This window comes from Netta rufina, assembly GCF_964035555.1.
Source record: "Netta rufina genome assembly, chromosome: 1".
Lineage (NCBI taxonomy): Eukaryota > Metazoa > Chordata > Aves > Anseriformes > Anatidae > Netta > Netta rufina.
The window spans coordinates 162976172-162998617 of record NC_140123.1 but is presented as its reverse complement, the minus strand read 5'-3'; the positions used below and the strand labels follow the sequence as shown (position 1 = coordinate 162998617).

General features: G+C 45.7%; 2 protein-coding genes across 2 annotated transcripts in view; one reads left to right on the top strand and one right to left on the bottom strand.

The window, feature by feature from the left end:
• Nucleotides 1-1191, top strand: part of GSG1 (germ cell associated 1) — a 9657-nt gene extending 8466 nt beyond the window's left edge. Inside the window, exon 5 of the mRNA XM_084306694.1 lies at nt 11-1191. Coding sequence (XP_084162820.1) covers nt 11-326 — 316 coding nt within the window. The 3' untranslated portion in view covers nt 327-1191. The remainder of the gene's footprint in view (nt 1-10) is intronic.
• Nucleotides 1187-22446, bottom strand: FAM234B (family with sequence similarity 234 member B; the record flags this gene model as incomplete). The annotated part of the gene is made up of 13 exons (XM_084306681.1): nt 1187-3287; nt 3702-3928; nt 5062-5179; nt 5790-5945; nt 6172-6253; nt 9609-9752; nt 10414-10555; nt 10914-11061; nt 11739-11869; nt 13385-13573; nt 15516-15614; nt 16553-16945; nt 22410-22446. The coding sequence occupies 13 exons, from the start codon at nt 22444-22446 to the stop codon at nt 3282-3284; spliced, it is 1872 nt and encodes a 623-aa protein (XP_084162807.1). The 3' UTR covers nt 1187-3281.

Below are 22446 nucleotides of genomic sequence, written 5' to 3'. Positions count from 1 at the left end.
TCTCCTGTAGCATGGCCTGGGCCTCCTTTACCTGCTGCATGGCCTCTGCTGTCACCACTCTCAACACCTACACCAAGACAGTGCTGGAGTTCAAACGGAACCACATCAAGGGCTACGAAGCGAGCTTCAAGGATCAGCCTCAGCACCAGCAGTACTTCATACAACAGCAAATAAGCAGCTACTACGAGCCCCGAGACAAGCCCCTCCACTCGGTGTCTGAGGGAGTTGACTTCTACTCTGAGCTGCAGCAGAAAGTGCTACAGCGAGAACCAGAGCTGGAGCTGGATGAGGTCTTGGGGCAGACGATCGGGGAAGATCGCTGTTAAGGATCAATGCACTGGGGCAGAGCAGTGGGGTTTGGGAGGCAAAAAGCTCTGAACCAAACACCAACACCACTGTTAGCAAGTTCATGGGGAGCTCTTCCTTCCTCTAACATTCAGGGAGTGAGAAGAAAAAGTGGGCACTGGGACAGAGCAATGGCAGTGCCAACAGGAGCAATGTGGGTCCTCTCTGACCACAGCTTGAAGGGTGTCCTCAGCTGGGAAGGATGGAAATGGGGGTAGATGTTGTTGGTGCCAGCTGTATCCAAGCATTCTCTGACAGAATTGAGGCAGGTGTCCTAATCCCAACAGTACTGCACTATGGCATAGATACATTCAGTGCAATGCAGCTGGCAAATTGTAGTGCTGGGCCTCTTTGGGTGGTGTCACACTGTCACTCCAGCAAGCCCCCTTGATTCAGAGTTGGGCATGGGTGCCCATACTGATTTGCTGCAGTCTTCTCTGAACACTATTTATTCCTCATTTCCAGGCCCTGTCACCTTTCCCCACCCCCAGGTTAAAAGTGCTGCTGAAGAATGGGGGGTTGCTCCCAAACACCTCTCTCTTTCTCTTTCCTATCTGTAACGACTCCCATAAATACTCCCTCCTTGTTTTGCCCCCTCCAGCTCCCATCCTGAGATACTTTCCTGTCTGTCTTTCTATTGTGCTTCCCCACAACCTTTAAGACTCATCTGGACTTTTTCCTTTTTTGTTTTTGTTTCTTTACACCAGACCCCTTTTCCCCTACTGTAAAAATAATGCCAACAGGCCCCGTATCAAGCAAACTCATAATCCCTCAAAAGTGAAATGGTGGCTCATATGACACACTGATGCTGTACACAGTATTTATTTGCTCCACTGCGGTTCACAGTTCAAATACATTTTCCCAACAATATACAGACAGACTCTTTATTCACAGTGGGGACGTGTGTGTGCGGGTGGGGTGAATTCACATTATGGAGGAGCTAGTGTCACTGCACTCAAGTATCAGTTCTCTCGGGAAGAACCTCAGGAGAGTAACTACAGGTAACAGATGCCTCACCTTTCCCAGCAAGGTGGTGGCTAGACAGGAGGAAAGGTGCACTCCTGTTTAATCTTCATATGTTACTGATCCTCACGGTTTTAGTCCCTATTATGCATCTGTATTAACTAACTGAATATTATAAATACTAACCTCTGTCTGGAGGAAAATCCCAGGCCTAGAGCTGTTGCTACAGTTGTGCTAATATATACAAAGCTATTTACACAAAAATACCATTAAACATATACAAACTGTTTTCAGGGTCTGACATTAGGAGAGAAGGGCCCAAGGACCAGCCCTGGGGTTTGCAGCTAATCCTGAAGAGCTATCCTGGAAGCTTTGCACATAGATGCAGTGAGGGAGAAGAAAGGGTGACATCGCAAGAAGAGGTGTCAAGAGCCCAGGAGAGTAAACCCATGGTAGCTGTGCCCATGTGGAGGAAAGATCAAAGTCCTGCTATCACCTCACCACTCGGAGGAAAGTGCAGGGAGGCAGGAAGGGTTACATGCCAGCAGGAGGACAGAAGAGCCATTTGCAGTTCTCACCTCAGCCTGGTTCTGCCTAATGGCAATGGTCAGGCCTAGAAAGGTATATTTGCAAAACAGGCAACATGCTGTTGTCCTGCACTGTTGGGAGCTACCAGGGCACCAAAGTGGCCAATTTATACATGGTCATTTCTGTCGTAGGAAGCTTCATGTAGATGCTCCGCAACTACAACGCGGGAGACTGATGGAACACTCAGAGGCACAGTTCAAAGCACTAAATGTACTGAGAGCAAACCTGCCCCGGGGGCAGTCTGCTCTTTCTGGAACTACACATAGAGCTGGGCTGGCAGGAGAATGGTCAAGTTGAGCCCAGAATATGGGTCAAGTGCACAGAAAAGCTTTCCATCTCTGCTTCTCTGTCTGAGCCTCTAAAGCCTGAAGCAGTAGTGAAAATCAGCTTCTCTGCAACTGGATCTATTGTCATCTTTACAGTGCCAGCAGGGATCTGCTGGGAGTCTATCCCAACAGTGCCAGCAGGGATCTGCTGGGAGTCTATCCCAAAAGGGCTGCAATGCTTTTTGAGGGGGAACTCAGCCCACTGGACTGCAGTATGACATTGCAGTGACACTTCAGGTTCATAAAAAGCTTAAGGATGGATGAACAGGAGGTAGAAATGAGATACGAACCTTTTGCTTCTACGTCACCCACATTAACTTGTTTTGAACTTGGGACTGGGAAAAAAAATACACAAGTGCAAAGGCTGGGAAATGCTGTTGCAGCCTACTTTCTCTAGATCGGGGAGTTCAGCAAAAGAGTTCGTTTTTTTTGTGAGGTTGGCAACAGAATGGAGAAGAGGACTGAGAGCACAGGAAAGGTTGTAGACAAGACTTGCCCTGCAGGAGCCAAATGGAGGCTTCTTTCCAAAAATATAAACATTAAAATAGATGTGTCCTTTACCCACACCATTTGCCTTGAGTCATCATAGCCCACCTTAGGCCTAGAGCTTGTTTGTCTGCCTGGGAATACTGTTTGGACATAAAAAGGAGTGTCCTACCTCTGTTCATAAATTAAACATACAAAAAATATACGTGTATTGTATAAATTGATACATACATATATATATATCTGGAAAACAACAGTTTTCCATATATATATAACCTAGTTGTATATATATGTATGTATATAAGCTCTAAATTCACATTTCCATGTTACCTGGAAGGAAGCATGCAAGAACAGCATTATGGAGGGGGAGACGCTGAACAAGATTCCTCTGGTACAGGACAGGTTTGCCTAGGACAAACCTGCCTCCAGCAGCATTCCCCAGAGCTGAAGAAAGGGGAAGTGCTTTTAGCCCCCATTCTCTCTACACAGCAGTTTTCCTGAAGATCCACAGAGCAGCTTCCTCTATTCCCCATGCAGGCCATAGGTCCAGCCAAAAACTGAGGAACCACTAGGCTAAAGCTGCAAAAGGAAAGGGAAACAAAAAACAAAGCCAAAATCCATTACCATCTAGTCTGGTAGATAGAACTGGTAATTCATGGGAGAGCAACTGAACCTCAGCACCACTAAAGAAAGGATTAATGTTTGCCCATGTCAAAACAAGGGATTTCTGTTCTACTTATCCATTCCCTCTGAGAGTCCCTCAGTCCCTTATGATTACCATCCCTGGTTCTTTTTAAGATCCCTCTCCTTGTCCAACTGTCAAAATTACAGCTTGGCCTCATACTCTGGCCAGCTTATGCCCAAAGGGGCAGGTGGTCACCTCGCAGTCAATTTGCATCCCACCCTATAAAGAGCACCTAAATGTGCTTGTACAGAAGAGATCAGACATCCTCAACAACCTGGATTTCATCAAAGATTCCTGCACAATCTCACCTTGTGAGGAAAGTCAACAAATTTTAGCCGGGCAAGAAATCGCCTCACTTCTCCACGGCTGATTTTGGGAGTGGTGGAGTCCTTTAGCCACACCATTCGACCTTGAGTCATCATGGCCCACTTTAAGCCCAGCTTGCTGACTGAGAGAAATCCTGGCTGTTTTTCAGAGGTTGCAGTTGTTGTCACAGTGATGTGAAATGCATCCTTCTGGAGATCGTTAATTCCAACTGGCCCATCAGAAAAGAGAGAGAAAATATTGGCAAGGAGTAAATGATTATGCTTCTCCCAAAAGAAACCCTCCTCTTTACTCAGACAAAACATCCACTGGACTGAGGGTATATTCTGATTTTCCAATTGCATGCTCATGTGTTCATTAGGGCAAACAATTTTAAGTTAAAAAATTTCTGTGTAAATAAACTGAAAAGGAAATCAGAAATGGAAGTTTTTCGTTCCAGGTGCTGGTTTGAGTTTGACATGTGAGATGTACATATTTAATTAATGCAGTTCACCTGAATAGAGCATTCCTTCCCACTCCTATTAGCAGATATTTTTACCTCTACAGAATGGGAAATTGGTAAGACATAGGCAAGTCTGTTCACTCCAGCCACCACAGAATGATATGTACAGATCTCAGAAATCCCAGTTTCTAATAAACCCCTCTAAAATGATTTCTATTTATTTTGACCAAGCTGTGTTTTTTGATACAACTGTGATTAAACATACCGCTACGTAGCATCTTCTCCCTGCTTCCTGGTCAACTGGACTCAGATTTTTTAACCCACATCCTGTCATGCCCAACAAGTCGGCTGTTGATTGAACTACTTTAGAAAAGCAAGGAAATCCAACAGGGACTGTATGATCTTGTATAGACATTAAATCTAGATCCACTGTTCCTTAAAAACACACATTTAAATATTTTGGATTCTCACTTTCAAAAAGAAAGTGGAAACAGCAACACAGCTGCTATCCCAGAGAGCAGAACACAGCCAACAAAGGCAGAAGTGTATCTGAGGTAACAAAGAAGTTCCATAGTGATTCTTCATGCACTGCCTTAAATAATAAACAGCTCCATGGAAAGCAAGGGAACTTCTCTGGTACAAAACACGTGTGAAATCAAACTCCGACTTTCCCATTTTTAAACGTGTAAATGAAACTTGGTGGGTCTTTTATTTACAAAGTAAAGGTTGGACAGGACCTTCCTTCAGGAAGAACAGCAATGTGATTTCCCATCTCTGGCTTATGTGTGGTGGATCACACACATTTACTGTAGGCAAAATGATACCACATTGTTTCTCATAGCTAACTCTCCCTTCCTCTTATTTCTTTTAGCCTATGCAGTCTCTCCTCCATTTGTACTCACTTGCTGAAGCAATGACTTTGTCTGTTGCATTGGTGAGGTCCAAAAGGACTGTAGGGAAAACAGGATGGAGGAGATAAAGGTGGTGCAGCCTTTGGCGTTCAGATCTGGGACCAGTTTGCTGTTGGAATGAAAGGCAGACAAAAATGTTACAGATGGCTAGCAAAAAGCAATCTAGTGTTACCAAAGAAACAGAGAAGTTTTCTGACACTGCACTAACTTCATTTGGTTCAGAGATTCAAAAAAATAATGGTTTTGCAGAGCTGAAAGCCTGGAAAGTTTTCTTTCTGGAACAGAATTTGCTTCCCAGACTACGTTTGGTAAAGTTGAGATTTGGCTCTGTGAAAGCCATCCTGATGGACCAAGCTACAGTCTGAAAGTTGGAGTTTCCATGCTGAGTTGTGTGCCTGCATGCTGAGAAGAAGCTCTCAGGGGCTGGGAACAAATTTGCAGTAAGAAAATCTCAATGTTGCAGGAAAAAAAAGTGAAATTCACACAGAAAATTTTGGTTTTGAACAAATGAGTTTTAAGTCAATGGAACTTTTTGGAGGAGAAATCACATATAAGCTCCTGTGTGCAGGCTCAGAGAGGTCTGAGTGTCAAACCAAGAAGAAAAGATGTTCCTGGCAGTCTCATATACTATGTTTAAGGTCAAATTGCATTAGGAATAAAAGAGAAATTGCATGTGTCTCACAGACAAGCCTAAAAATGAAGAAAGTATGGTTGCTCACCAGACTTTGTAACACAGGCTGTGCTTCATCAGCCCAAAAGAGGAAAACAGATTTCTTGTCCAAAGTCATGACTGAGAGTGCATCAAGTTGCTGCTTCTGCCATGGGAGTTCCTGGTTCCAAACAGGGATGCCAGATTTGCCATCTATCACCACCACCTCAAAACAGGGAAAGAGATATAGCTTCAGTGGTTGTTCAGGTATCATCATAACGGGAGTCTCCTTCCACTGGCACAGCCTGTGCTGCTCCCTGTCATGACTGGCCACACAGTGACCAGTGCCAGCCACAGAAATGGGAACAGCCAGGAGTAGGGAATGACTGCCCCTTCCAACCCAGCCTCCCTCACTATGTTGCTACTGCCCTCTTTGCCTCCTCTTGTTTTACCTTTTTGTTCCCGTCTCCAGTCTGTGCTTGCAGCATGAAGTCCAGAGTTTGATCAGCACTGAAGTAACCCGGCACAGGCTGGCTGTAAATTTGGACAAAGAAACATTCAGCCCTACGTCAGAAAAGCAGGAATTGCTTTCATAGTACATTCTGCCTTTTACAGAGGCAGGATTTGCAATACTAAGTAAAATCTTTCATCCACTGAGAACTGTTCTTACAGGCAGGAATCATTTGTTGGTGGATCAGAAAAGTGAAAAATGATCAAGCAGCTCATTGTGCTTGTTAGTATTCTTCAGAGTTGTCTGTGTTGGGGCCAACTCTTGCAGGGCTGTCTATGACCCAAGACTCTATGTCCCTTTCCCTAGCATGAGAACCCATACAGTTTTGTTATGGTCATAAAAAAATTCCTAACCCTTTCAAAATTCATCAGCAGATTTGACCTCCTGCTCAAAGTGAATGTCCCAGCCTGCCTTAGCTGTGTAAAGTTGCTCTTAACATCCGCATCATTAATGTCAGCCCATGAATCCTTGCTTTCTTACTGTTGGTGATTTTACAAGCCTTTTTACAACCTTCAGGAGTTCAAATGAAGCCCCCTCCCATCCTTTCCCTTCCGGGCAACATAACACTACTACTTGAATCTCCCATTGTAACTCTTTTCGAACTGTCTTACTTGCCTTTGGCTTTCTGAGTCTCAGCTCTGCCTTTCTTAAATTCAGCACAGTTGGACGTAAGGCTCTAAGAAGCATAAATGATTCCTTTAAACCACAGAATCATATATTTTAGGGTGAGATGATCACACCATGCCCTCCCTCCTCTTATTTATGACAGATTACTCTATTTCATCCAATTAAGCAAGTATCAGTAGGCTGAGTCTGACTAGATCTACCCAGCCCTGAGGCTTGCTACAGAAATATAAAGAGGAGACAAATTCATCACTTCTTGTGGCAGTCAGTTCTAATGATTAATCCCATCCATAGAAACATGCCTGCATTTTCATTTTCTTGAACATGAGTGGCTTCTGCTCCAAGGCACTTGTTCTTGCTATGGCAAGATTAAAATATCTGTTAGTTCCTGTGACTTATATGCGCATATGAACTCACCTCTCAGGCTTCTCTTTGATCATCTAAGCCCACTAACTTAAATCTTCCATGCTAAAGCACTTTTCCAGCCCTTTTCTCCAAATTTTTTAGCTTCCACTTTAAAATGTGCAGACTAGAATGGCTCCTGAACAGCAATGCCACAGTACAGCAGTGGCTTCACTATGTATACTTAATGCTTCAAACGATGTAATTCACTTTACAGACACCTTTGGCAACCACAACCAATGCTTCCAAGGCAGTATTTTGGGATACTCCCATAGCTTGAAAACTCTCCTGTATCAAAAAGAAGTAGTAGGTAGTTCTATCCTATGGGCATTAACTTAAACTCTCTCCTGAGATGACACATCTCATGTCCCTTTAGGGCTACAGTCAGTGACTGATCCTACAAACTGAGCGTAGACAAGCAAATGTATTTCAGATGCTACCATCAACTGAAAAATCCCACGGGCACTTTCTCAAATGAACCAGAAGGCTGGTAATTACTCCTGCCCAACAGTAATCCCCGCAGCAACCTGCTATTAATCCTCTCTCATCTGAAACACCCATTTACAACACAATTTTCAACTGCTTACTCAATTTCATGGTCTCTGAACTTCACTCTTGTTTTATGACTACTGGTTCTCCTTTATGGTCTTCCAGGGATCTTGTCAAAAGCTCTTTGGAAATGCAGCACACTTGCAACAGCCAGGCTGTTTTTATCAGAGAATGCTCCCAAAAGGTTGGAATTAGTCAGCTTGGCTGGAGCAAGATGGAGCTTGAGGCAGGTTTACCCAAGTAAAGGGGAGCTCTCACCTGGTTCTGTACACTATGGCTGATGATGACCCGGGTTTCACAGCATCACATGATCACAGTTTGGGACTGTTTGAATCCCTTGTGACACCTCTGAACTGAATTGGTTCCCCACCCTGTGTTGCTTAGGCAGAACCTCTAAGTCCTATAAAAAATACCATCTTAAATGAATGCACACTATATTCAACCTACTAGATTTTATCTCCCTTAACTCTGAGAAAACAGACAGACTAGGACTTTAGCACAGTGGCCTTGAATAAGAATTGCTTTCATTATTTTTCAATGACCTATCTGGCAGCTTCTGTACACATACTGTACTCTGTCCCTTGGGATGTCACAGAAACAGAAAAAACATGGCTGGAGTGCAGCAACCTGAAATACAAGTTGCCCAGAGAGGTTGCAAAGTCTCCATCCTCACAGCTATTTAAAACCCAACTGCACACAGCCCAGAGCAACCCGGTGTAGCTGAACCTGCTTGAGAAGGGTTGGATTAGATAATCTTCAGAGGTGCCTTCTATTCTCAATTATTCTGTGATTCTGAGAATGGAACAGGAAAAGCAGTTTTCAGCCCTTTTTGATTTGAACCCCCTACAATTTTTCCATTTAGAAATTTCATCAGTATTCCTGCTTTTACAGCTTCTTTGAACTGGCTTTGTTTAGTCAGCATGTATTTATTCTTTGAACTAGATTCCAGACACATCCAGAAGTCTGCAGACTCTAGGCCAAAAATACTTTTACTCCACCACCTTTCCTCACAGCAAGATGATCTAGCCATAAGCCATTGCCTAAAGCCACTGCTTATGTTACCCACCAGCTCTCAGGATGCTTTTGACAGGTAACACTGAGCTGAGAGGTAACACTGCAACGAGAGCTGCTTTCTTTCCTCCAGACAGCAGAGCAAACAATCTGTTTCCAACATAATTTCCTTGAACTGTGCCCAACTGCTCTTTGCATACATTTAATACAGAGCAATCTGAAATTGCTGGTTATTATCAATTTATTAGATCTAGCTAATTGCTTAATTTACATGTGTGAAATAAGAAGATGAGCAATATTGTTTTAAGGTTTACATTTAGTATAGACTGACTGCCATCAGAGTGATGACTTCCAGCTTTCAAGGAATATTAATATCTGTGGGACATATTCAGACACCTTCTCTGAAGACTTGGATGCTAACACACTAATGCACCTGCTCCTCTCCACTGAGCTGGCAAGTGGCAGCTGCAGACAGCAGATGGGCTGAATCACACACCGGTAGTCCCCTGAGCTTCAGTGCCACAGCAGTCATGACATCAGTGCTGGGTATCTGAATCAAGCCCTTCATATATGAGCACACAGCTCAAAAGATTTCATGTCTTCTGCTCTTTGCTTTCTTTGCCCTCCTTGTTTGCTCAGCAATGTATCCACATGCCCCCAGTTCTTAGATTTCTCTATGGACTTTGTTTTTTTTGGACTTGATTGCTTTCCAAGGAAAACATGTGCTTGAAGGTGAAAGGCAGAAAATAGAACAGAAAGATATAGGAAAGAAAAATGTTCCCAGTACGTAACCTGCTGATATTCTGCATTTCCAGAGTCCAACGGGGCTCCAGGTCCTGTCCCTGTAGCAGGATCAAGCCCTCTTTGCTGGTGATGAGCAGGTTGCTGCAGTTTGTGTCAGGTGTCTTCATCATCTGCAGGAATTCAACACCCCCACTGGGACAAATGGAAAGCAGAGAGAAGATTCCTAGGCTTGTATTCCCGCATCTCAGCATTACCTGCTTGTCCACATAACAATTCATGCTACCTAAAATTTGAACTATTCTTGGAGAAGCCCATCTTTTCCCCACTGATGGAGCTTAGCTTCCTGTTGTGGGTTTCTAAGCAGGCTAAATAAGCAGGCTAAATTCAGGTCTGGGCTCTTCTGAACATCTTGAGTTACTATAAAAAGCACAGACTGTGGAGGCTCACATTTGTTCCTTCCCTTTATTCCTAACTGGGCTGACCCTGACCACAATTTGCCAGTAATGGAGAAGGGGCTGTGAAATCCTGGCCCACAATGCTGTACAGGGGCTGGGCTTCCCAAAAGGACTCTATTAGCTGGAAACACTATGTTTTTTCCTCCAGAAATGCACAGGAGGCAGAAGAAAGGTACAAGGAGCAGAAGAAGCAAAAGAGTCCATTTTATCATACTTTGTATTTCTTTTCCTAGGACAACCACAGGACAGGGAGGAAACAATGTACTCTAGAGTGCTGTTATCAAGGAGGCAATGAAAGACAACATTGAAGTAGCAGGGAACGTGTCTAGGAGCACTAAAAGGCGCTCACCCTCCCCTACCTCTTCCAGCAGAAGCAAGATGACCAGTTTATCTCCTACCTGTAAATGTCAATGAGCTCTGACAGGTTTACAGATCTTCGTTTTTCCCACTCTGGCTCCTCCTGCTGCAGCATTGCAGGAAAGCTGTCCCGGTTTCTGGCTTGGGTAAAGATATCCCTCAGGGCAACTGCTTGGACATTACCTGCCAGGAAGAGTAAAAATGAAGTCATGCCTGCAAAGGTTAATTGTGTGATAGTACAGAGGGTCCTTTGGACCACTGTAGCTGTGGTAAAAGGCCACATGAAGTAGAAGGCAAAAAAAGAGCTGAAAGTTCCTTGGAATTACGTGCCATGATGAGCTGGCTTTGGAAAACTCCAAGATATTTCAGGCACTGGTACTCTTTCACATCATGGCAGTGAGACTCTCTCTCATGCTGTCTACTTCCAGATTTTACATTGCAAAGCATGGAGCCGACAACCCAGGCACTCTCTGAGCCACTTCTGGTAAAATAAATGTTTTCTCAGTAAGGAGAAGTATTGGAGAGGCTAGGTGTGTCTTACCAAAACCAAACAGGATGTAGATGGCTCCCCGGCTGGTGATATGGACTTGAGGACCAATCACTTTCCCTTCTCCATTGATGCTGTACTTCACAGTCCCACCAAAAGCAGTCCCGGTCTTTCCTGACACCAAGACGAAAAACACATCAGGCTGCAAAGAGAGAGATGTAGAGATTTCTGGCAGTGATTTCATGCATTTGTACTCTCAGAATCTTTCCTGGTGCCCACAGCATGAAGCTCTGCTGCCTTTTCCGTCCACAGCAAGGTCTAACTAGTGGTGTCTCTGCTCAGTTTGGTTTCCTGGGAGTCTTACATTCATGGTTTTCTCTTGTCTGCAAAAGCATCAAAGATGGAAGGGACTTCAAAGAAACGGACTCCTCTAACAACAGCAATGCTAGAATCACGGGGATGTGAGCATAGAGGAAATCTGCACTTAAATTCATCACACAAGTACTTATTGCCTCTGGATAAGCTGAGTGCTCCTTTCTCCAGGGATCTAACTCAACATGACTTCCTACAATGCTGCTAAACACTCACTTCAAAACAAGCATTCACTGAGCAGAAAAAGATAGTTCTCAAGTCTCAGCCAGGAGTGAATAATGACCCTTCTGTTCATTTGCAGCTGATAAGAAATGCAGGTAGTGTCATTATTGCTTGATCTCACTGCTCTGAGCCACTGAAAGAAAGAAGGCGTTTTTCAAAGAAATCTAAGGGAACAACAATTAGGAGCTCTTGTATCGCCTGTTATAACCTTTCCACATCAAGGGTCCCTGTTTTTCCTCTAAGCAGTTAAGGTCCTTTCAGACCTGTAGCAGGGACATGCTGTACCTGTGTCTCTTTGAGAGCCAGAACAACAATATCTCTAACGCCATCTCCATCTACATCCGGAAGAGTTGCAGCCGGTGCAGCCAGGATCCCATCAGAAAGGTGGATGGAGTTCAGTGTCCAGATGGTCTTGCCTGTGGGAAGAACAGGACCAGAGAGACCTGCAGCACTTGGGGAACCAGTGGGCATCCCCAGCAAGTTCCTCAAAACCTATGTGAAGGACAGAATAAGAAAGCTTGTCTTCCCCATTCCTGGAGAAAAGGGAAGAAAAGCATTCAGACTGGGACAACATGCAGTGGGAAGTAGAGTTCTTCCCCTGGCATTTCTTCAGATTGGCTTTGAGACTTGCCTTCGTCCTGCTGTGCTTCCTTCTCTGCATCTCTCTACACAGACCTGAGCCCAACAAGCTTCCTGAAACAGCAGGGAATATCTGAGGTTCACTCTTGGAAGGAGAACCTAAATAGGAGTGGTGCTGGTCTGCAGGACAGCAGTCAGCAGTAAAGCCTGTAGGTGGATGCCAGGAAAGGGAACAGATGGGCAGTTCTGATATTCAAAGTGCAAATCTGTGTTTCAGTTAAATTCCCAGCAGCAAATAGCCACTCCAGCATAGCATGCTCACTCCACCTCAGGGTGAAAGCATGTTAGCAGACATGATGTCAAATGGTTCAGCAGTCCAGCATGGACCCAGCTGGAAACTCAGTAAAACCTGATTTGCAAATTGGCAGATGAACGCCAAAAAAGGCAAAATGGAATGTGATGCTTTTACTTATTTGTAAGTCTTTTGCCAGCACTTCCATTTTTCAAATCAGTTTAAAAATGCTTTGCTGCTGCTACTGCTGTGTAGGATATGGTTCATCCTTGCATGACAAAGGAAACCAAAGGCCAGACCTGCAAACACTAGTGTACATTATTAAAGCTGCTACTGCTGGTAAAGGAGACAGCCTGTGGTCCTCATGATGCAAACACGGAGCTGTGCACATGATCTGGTCCCTAAAAATATTTGAAAGGTAAGTACTGCTGCTCATTGACTGAATCTATCACTTACACACAAAGTTTCTTGTCTCTCTCCATCCTCTGTTCTGATTCCAAAATCATTCTCCTATAGTTACCTATCAATATTTCTGTCAGTGAATTAATGTGGCAGAACAAGCAGCAATCAGAGAATGGAGATGCACATGACCATGTGATTAAAAATGCAATATTCATTCATATTTAATCAATTTTTTATGGGCCTAATTTCTCTGATGGGTTTACTAGCTGTAGCTTATGTCTCTGTGTAACTTCTCGATCTGGTGCTCAGCTTCCCAGTGCTGCTACGTAGGTGCAGAGCTGTACTAACAGCTCATTGTAGATGGAAACAGACCTTACATATCCTTTATGCCACGCAGCTATTACAGATGAACAGGTAAGATTAACACTTTGAAATGCTCTGAGATGGTAGGATGGAGATGCTACCAGAGAGTGGCAATGGTCTGCTGTCTCTCTCACCCTTTGTAACTAGAAACTTATTAGTGCTTTCACTCTTTCCTGTGTGTCACTAGATAACAGCCAGCAAAAAGTGCCAACACTGAATCACTCGTGCTTATTGGCCCTTCAAAAGAAAGGCAAAAGCAGCAGCATCTTTCTAACATGCTAGTAATTGCCTTTACCTGTGGAAGCGCTGAGAAGGCTGAGGAATTTAGATGTTCCTGTCACAAGGCAGGTGGGCTCTCCTGGTGCCCCCAGAGACAACCCTTTGCACTGCACACTCCGGGTCTCCTCTGGAAGCTGGATGGACCATAGAGTGCTGCCATTCATACCAGAAAGGGCCACCACAGTCACAGAGGGCCTAGAGACACCTGGAAGAGACAGGAGAGAGAGAAAGTGAAATCCCTTGGCTTCAAAGGCTATCTTCATAGTGTCTTTGGTCCTTGTGCTTAAGTTCCAGCTCCACCTCCTGAAGCTGAGTGGCTCAAGCCAGTTATCTCCACACTGTCTTAAAGTAAAGGTCAGATCCCACCCTTTGGATTAGTCTCTCTGCCTGCAGAGCCTAGCAGTGACCTGAGCACACTGCAAGAAATGTGGCCAGGTGGGCACAGAGAAACCAAGCTCCTCTTGGGGACAACCTGCTGAGCTGTGCTGACTTCCTGGTGTGAAACACATTGCTGTCAAACCAGACTGACCCTTCCGATCCCCTCTTCCTTAAGCCAATGGACACCACTGAGGGGATGTCTTAAGTGACTCCCAAGGCAGCTGCCACCTCATGTGGAAGGTCTGGGCTGTCTGTAATTCTGGGGCACCAGAAAGTGACTGACAATCTGAGAGCTTTTTCCTTTGTTTTCCAACTTTTTTTGTTGTTGCTGTGAAAAACAGACTGAATGCAACAAATTGGTGTAACTCTGGGTCTTTTCCTGATTCACCAGTTAGCACAAAATAACAGTGAGAAAAGGCGTCCTATGCTGCTGTTTCAATAGACTGTTGGCTCTGATTCCAAATGCCAACAACTTTTAGCTCAGCCTCTCCTCAGATACAATTGTGGTTACTGCAATCTCCACCCTGGACATTCATGCCACAACTTAAGATGAACTCCCATACATTTCAAGATAACAACAGTTCCTGTTGGCTCCCGTCTTACTGCCAAAACTCAGCATGACCTGACTACATGGAGAGTGTATCTGGGCCACTGGCTAAAATCAAGTCTGAGCCCACCCTCTAAATCTAAACCTACCCTCTTCTCAAACTGAAAATCATATGGCTCACGCTAAGGATCAATTCTTTTTGTTGGGTTGGCAGGGATCTAGAACACCTAATTCTTCAACGCAGCTCACAACTGCTGTGTGTATAAGCTGGTTAAATATCTAACAATGTCACAGCTTGGTCCACCAGAACCTATTCTAAGCAGCCACCAGAACGAAGAAGGGTGATCCCTGCTAAACAGTCAAGCACAGAAGCTTCCCCACCATCAGCCAATTTATTGTACATGAATTAACATTTGGAGCCTGGTAGGGATATGGAGGGACATGGAGAAAAAGGCAGCAAGGTGGGGCTATTTCCTCCAACACCAACCTGCAGCTGCTCTAAAAACAACAGAATCACTGCAATAAAAGAAGTTTGTACAGCCCTCTTTGGCCCCGGGGAAGACAGGGAATCAGAGCAGCTCCAGGGAAGAAAATCCATAACGCTCCCTGTTGGCAAGCAGTTAGCTAGCTCAGAAGAATCAGAGCACTCAAGCAGTCAGTCTGTCATCACTGTTCCTATTGCCAGCTACCCTTAGCAATGGCCAGGAGACCAGATCACGGATCAGGAAAGAGTCCAGACTACTACTGAATCCTGTCTATGATCTTTGTCAAGCTGCTTCCCTTCTTTGTGCTTCCATCTCCCTATCTGTAAAATGGAGGTATAGAGACAGAGCTTTTTAGTTAAGAGCTTTGAGAATTAGCAAAGGGGGAAAAATAACGCCTTATTTCTAATTGCTATTTGTAGTGCAGTGCTTTCTGATTGCTTTATCTCTGCCCTCAAGCCAAGTGTGCACAAGTACAGGACAAAGAGGTGGACTTGCCCCAAGATGAGACGAGGGGAAATGGGTGACTGACTGGCTGAGATCAGGTACTGGAGCAGAGGCTTGCAAGGAAAATAATGAACAGCATGACAAAACACAGTCACAGAACAGAAGCCATGTTAATGAAAGAAACAACAAGGTGGATTTGTAGGGGTACGGACTTTTCCCATGCGCTAGACGAATATACCAAGGTTTGTACTGACAAGTACAGAAAGGGGAGTGGAAGGAACTGTGGTGCTTACCCATGACACTGGCATTCATCAAGGCTGTGAAGACGATGAGGATGTCAGGAAGCCCATCGCCATTCACATCACACAGCTCCAGTGGGGATAACACTCCACCTGCAACAGTCACAGAGAACCACCGCGCTGCTGACAGAGCAGCCACTCAGCCCACTCTTCACACTGGGAGCAGAAGGCTGGCACAAAAAACAGACTCATGGAGTCTGCTAGGGAAGCAGTAATGCCAGACAGCTCCCACCACAGCTAGATCTTTCACTGCATGGAAAGGCAGAAATGTAGCATCTGAGACAGAGGAAGGAAAGGGAAAAATACAGGAACTGACAGAAAAAGATATCTGTTTCCCACTTCACTTTCTGGGGTGATGTGGGAGACACACATCTTATGAAGAGCTTAGATTTGGAAGCCAGGGGCAGAAAGCAAGGAGGGAGAGACATATCTAGACCTGGCAGAAATTATTTCACAAACTACTGTTACTTTACTTCAGAGGTCAGAACGGGAGATACTTCAGAAATGTTATCAGTGGCCTGTGTAAGTTGGCAAAAAGATCCCAAATGTTGATTTAAAGATTCAAGCAGGGCAAGACAAAAGAAATAAGGTTAGTTGAGCCAGTCAGGAGACACAAAGATTTCTATCTGTCTCTTCCCAAACACTCCCACACACTTCAGTGTAGAGGTGCTGGTACAACCCAGGGTCTAGAGAGGGAGGCACTATGTTTTAAGGTGGGCTGGGCCATCTGTATCTGAAACAGAGCACACCATCCAGACAAAAAGGTAGGATGGGAGAAGAGTCAAAATGCTTTTCGGTGTTGACAGAAACAAGATTTTGTGGTACTGTTAGCTACTGGAGCCAGATTTTGCAGGCTTCAGCTTGAAGAACAAGCAGGACAGAGCTGCCTGTCTATTACCTTGAAGGATCTGCAGTGGTGAGGAAGGGTCTCTGCTCTGAGCTGGCTCTCCCAGATAGGTCTCTCCCGCCGATGCCCAGCCTGGGAGCTGCCACCTCCCCCACGCCAGATGCTGTTCCTGGGGCTTTCTCACCTGTTCCCTGACCTAGGTTGCGGTTCCAGGTGTTATGCAAATCCCTAGGGGGACAGGGAATGAGAAATGCGCACACCAAAACAAGAATCATCGAGATCACCACAGTGAGCAAAAAGACCGCTGTGCGCAGGTATGGCATGAGGGAGGGAGCAGCCTTCTGCTCCAAGCTCCCAGCCGCCTCTGCAGGATAACCCTCGGGCGCGCTTTCTGACGTGCGCTGCTTTGTCATCCCAACCTCCACATCGGAGTCAGGATCCTGCATCTCCTCAGGGGGGCTCTTTCCATTCTTGACACCCCCGTTTTTCTGTATGTTGAGTACGAGGTCATCTTCGCTTTCATCACTATCAGCCTGAGTGAGGGGATCGTACTCCCCGAGGTCCGGGCTCTTCTTTCCTGAGGAGAAATGGAGACAGACAATAAAGCATTAGCTCCTTGCTTTTTCAGGATTTCAGTGGAGAAAAGGCTACAGTGAGCCAGGTGAGATCCCAGTGAGAGCTGTGAGAGAAAAGACAGGGTCTGTCCAGGTTTTGGAGTAGGAGCTACAGGAGAAGTGATGCCAACCGTTTATTTCCCCAAGATAAAGGCATATATATATATATATAAAATATCTATACACATCCATAGATACAAGTATGCATGTATACTTTCCTGTTTGGTAGTGAGCTACATGGACATGAATCGTGCTTAGTCCTCTGAGTACCTAAACTGCAACACTCTCTTGACTTCAGACTGAACTCCTTTAGCATTTGCCAAACCCTAATCCCAACACAGCCCCTCTTCACTTGTAGGCTATGTCCCCCAAGGGGGACATCATCTGCAACTCATTTTTCCCCTGCTTCTTCTTCCCGGTCCAAGCAGCACTGCTGCCTTCTGGTGTGGTGTATTTGCTGTCCTGCTTCATGAGGGATGGAAGGGTCTCAGCTGGGATGAAGCTCTGTGAAAGGTTTGTCTGCACTGCTGGTAAAAATGGGTATCAACTCCATGAAGATTACGGCAAAGTAAGTGATTTTGGCCTGTTGGGTCGGTATATCCTGGTGTCTGAAGGGATCAGGGATGCTCCTTTGAGACGCCATCTTCTCTGCATGGCTCAGCCAGCCGCTACAGTGGGAAACCAGCACTCCTGCTCTGCTCCTGCTCCCACCTCAGCTGACAGCTTGTGCCCGGCCTTGCTGAGATAGACACCATAGTGCTGATGCCTTCAGGTGGTGGTACAAGAAACTAGCCAAGCTCTTGGAGCCTTCCCAGCTCCTGCCCCTGCACCACAGATGCCTGACACATGGATGACTTCTCCCCCAAGCCCTTGCCAGCCGCAGGGAGTGTGATGAGGGCAGGGGCAGAGCCTGGTGCTACCTGCTGGCTTAAGGCCAGGGCCATCTGGTCATGGGGGCAGGTGAGATCCACACAGCCTCAGGCTCTGAGCTATGAGTGCAGGAGCGCATCTCAGGGAGCTGCCCCCAGCCACTGGGCTGGGCACGGAGCCATGGCCGCTGCTTGGATGTTTAAAGGGTTTCGGTCTGTTTCTTTCTCTCTTCTATTCCAAGCTGGGATTTTGTTATCCCAGGTATCTATCTCATTTCCCTTTGCCTAAAGCTGACCTGAGACAAGAGCTAACTTGTGCCTGGAGATGCCTGAAGGGATACATGCAAGGCATAAATAACGGGGAAAAAAAAACACAAGCTATAACTATTCTCAGACACTAAGATAACAGAAAGGCTCTACTGAGTGGAAATTTAAGGACTCTCATGGTTATTCTTACTGCATAAGATAATATGCCTTACTTCTGTTTTTCCTGTAAAAGGCAGACCCACGGTTAAACAGGTACTGTAACATTTAGTTAAGATTTAAGAAAAACAGTCAATCCCAATACAGGTCAAAAGCCTCACAGTAAGAGGAGCAGCCAGGGCAAGCCACCCATACTGATCAGAGGGAAATAAAGATATCCCAACAGATCATATGTCTAAATCAGACCCTTCCTTTCTGAACCACGTGCTTCCACGTAGGACTCCCATTAAAACACTCTGGTGCACAAACCCACTCAAAAAAGCAGTAGAGCACTCAGCTAAAAAGCACTGTGTTCCTATGGGACTGTGTATCCTTGTGAGACACTGCGTTGTTTGACATAGTTCTGCCCTGAAATAACATGCACTCAAAGTGTACGCATTTCAGGGAAAGTCTTGGCCTGACCTCAGTGGCACACAGCTCTCTGCTTGGAGATTGCAGTGTGCAAGCTGTGTGAGTTTCCCAGCCGTCTATGCAGCAGGATTGTGCTACGCTGCTAAAAGAGAATCCAGCAAAACCAAGGAGTTCCACGGAGGACTCACTGGCAGGGTATTTACAGCATCACACTACAAATCCAGATGTGCCAGCTTGATCCAGGTCACAGTGGTATTAAAAGTAAATGCTGCTGACCCAAGAGTAAATGGTATTTCAAATATTTGGCCTGGGAAGTCAAAGGTGGACAGTTCTGATGTTAGCCAGACTGCTCCCGATTTTGAACCCTGGTGTACTCTGAGTACAACAGCATGCTTACACTTCAAATAGACTGTGACTTCCTTAGTTATTTTAATTCCAGACAGTGGACCCAGAAGACTAAAATCTGTTGCTCATCCTTGGAGCACCTAAAAGTATTGGCAGGAATGAGCTTTATCTGCTATGGTTTTGCTTTGGATCTCTAGGAAACAGAAAGGACCTTGAAACTATGGCTCACCCACTCCTTGTGCTGCCTGGGACCGAGATGCTGGGAACATGGACAGTCATGTCAGCCACCACAGAGGTTCTGTGACAGGAACACCGTTCCTGCTGAGAACCAGGTAAGAATCCCAATCCACTTGTCAGATGTTAGAAAACAGCTACTATACAGGTAAATAAAGATTAATTGAGATTCTTACAAGGCATAAAATGCCCTGATGAGTTTTTTTTAAACCACAAGGAGAGAAGATACTGCCCTTTAACACAGGCTGCTGGAGCACTCACCTAGCCCATAGGAAACCCAAGTGTGTATCTAACCTCAGAGGATTCATATGCTTATCTCCCACTGCTCCAAAAATACCCTAACAAACGATCTGTCAGTGCTTTGGGAACACATCTGGCGTGCACATGCTCAGCCCAGCCTCCTGAGGCTGTTCTGCAGTGCAATGAGTAAGTAACTCTGGATTCACCTGGCTGGAGAAAGAGCAGAAGGGACGTGACTCTTCACCTGAGTTTCAGGTCACTTGCCGTGGGAAGGAAGGATGCCACACCAGGTTTCCACTGATTGCTCCAAGATTTTTAAACAGAAAAGTACAGAGAGACCTAAATAGCAGTAGGATTTGTGAAAACAAGGCCACTCACATCATTTAGAGAATTATCATTTACTAAGAAGTGCTCACTGACTTCAGACTCAATTTTTTTCCTTTCTGGTCAGCACAGAGGCTCAGGCAGGGGGAAGGCAGTTTGTCCATCGAGAGATTGCTGAAGCTGCCATTGTTTTAAGCGATGAGCTCTCAGAAAATCCAGTATTCCTGTGCAGTTTCTACTTTCCACTGTGCAAGTAAAAATAAGTCAGCTTCTTGATCAAACTCTTCTTGATCTCACCCTATCTCCTGAAACAATAATCAATGTGTAACTGTCACAATCCTGCACTAAATAAAACAGATGCCAGACGAGGCTGCAGCAGTTCTGGGGCCTTGGACATGTAATAGACTTGTGTAACTCACATTCTGTTATCTACCTTTTGCACAGTGTCCCTAAGTGTATATAAACTTTGCACCCACTCTACTGGGACAGTACTCTCCTCAGCAGTCAGCTTCTCTACTGATCTGCATTTTCACCTGTGGCTAATGAACAGCTTCCCTCCTGACCTCACCTAACTGGTATTTGTGTGTGTTTTTTTTCATGACACTAATGATAAAACAGAGGTTCCCAGTCAGTGGCCTGTGGTTACAAATAACCAGGGGAACTGCTGGTTGTGGTCTGTGGATAAATTATCAGTAATGATACTCCTTTTTTTTTTTTTTTTTTTTTTTTTTTTTCAATCACTGATAGAAAAAGCAAATACCAAAGAAGGAGATTTTCCAAGGCAGAAGAGAGAGAAAATGCCCCAAGCTTGTTAACTTCCAAGGGCAGTAGGACTCCAAAATGCACTTTACTAATTTGAAAATCACCATGCATTTGCCTGACAGTACTTTTTGCACAGGCTGCTCTTGTGACTGCTGCAGCAGTAGAATGTGACCTCCCACAGAAGAAAAGATGAATTGTGCTACAGCTTGGAAAGGAGGCACCTGTGAGGTGATCCGTGTCAAATCAGGTCCTGCTCATAATGAAATATTCATTGCTAGTGCTGATGCCTTGAAAGCTATTAAATTGTCATATTTCTTTCTTTCCTGACTTACTAGAAATGCTTTTTTTTGCATCTACTTTAGAGTGAAAAGAGCAAACCTTGGACTTCAGACAAGTGCAATTTTCAGCGCATTATTCCAATGATGACACACTGGTTCCAGTATCCTTTGTACTCGCTTCAGGCTTCTGTTTATTCTTTTGTTTTTTTTGCAGTTGGCAGGCACCAGTCATTGGGTACTGCAGACATATCTCTCAGCCCGTAGGGAAGTAAGTTGCCACATATTGATGTAATTAATTTAATGAGATGCAGCAGAAAAAACAGCTCTAGCAATAGGCTTTCTGCTTTTTCACTGCTGTCGAAAGCTACATTTTTCAGGAGTTAACCACATGAACAAAGTATGATTCATGCAGTTTCACCTAAGGACTGATACAAGAACCATTTTCCTCACTGTAGCTACAAGGCCTGTGCTCTTTTCCCAAATCAGTGCCTCCCAATGGCAGATCTCAAATAGCTCTTGCTAGTGCCAGAGATCCCAAGAGAGATTTGTCCTTGTTACTGTACAGTTTCCCAGTGGTCACACACCAATAGACACACACACCAGTTTGCATTTGTCCTAAATAAACTTCACGTAAAATCGATTCTTTCCTGCTGCCAGGAACAACAGTCTCATGAAACCAAGAAGAAATGGAGTAGCAAGTGAATCTGTGTGTGAGACCAAACAGGCCTGATGTAAATACAAAACTACTGAGCACTGCTGTGGGTTACCAAAGGCAGGCCGGAAGGGCCCTGCAGACATTACTGCGACCTTCTTGGACCACCAGAGGAGGAAGGCACTGCCTGCCCTGGATGCTGCTTCATGGATTGGGGCACTGTGGGATCATACTGGGGTGCAGATTTGGGAAGGAGCCTCTGTCCCATGGCTGTTCTGAAGGCAAGACGTGGCCAGGAGGGGCACCGAGGCACCTTGCCATTGGGGTAATGGAGCCAGGTGCTTTGGCAGCATCCCCTGCAGAGTCCTGCCAGTGCTTTCAACAGCACCTAGCAAACTCAAGGCGTGGTTTAGCAATGTACCCTGATAACCCATAATATCCATGCCAAAGAGAATGGTTGGACTGCTGCTGGCTGCCTTATCTTTGGAAGATCTGGCTCCCAGCACAATAGTCCCTTATGTTCCCATATCCTTTCATCTCGCTCAACATCTCCGGCCAGGAACTACGCAGAAGAGCGAGGCAGACCCTGAACACCCACCTGGCTACGCTCAGCGACACGTACCCAACCCCTGCCCTTTGCCTTTTTGGGGTAAAACCGGCAGGAGGGCCTCGGGCAGTGCACTGCGAGGCTGCCTGGAGCCCTACGCCCCCCGCAGCCAGCCCCAGTCCCGCAGGAGGCCCCCGCAGCGCCCGCAGCCCCGGCCCCTTCCCCACCACGCCGGGAGCAGGAGCAGGACCGGCCGCGGGCGCGGCTGCCCCCGGCCCGCCCCGGCCCATCCCGGCCCGGCCCCGCGCTCCCTCCCGGCCGGCCGCGGCCGCAGCCCCTCACCCGGCAGCTTCAGCGCCCGGGACAGCACCGTGGCCAT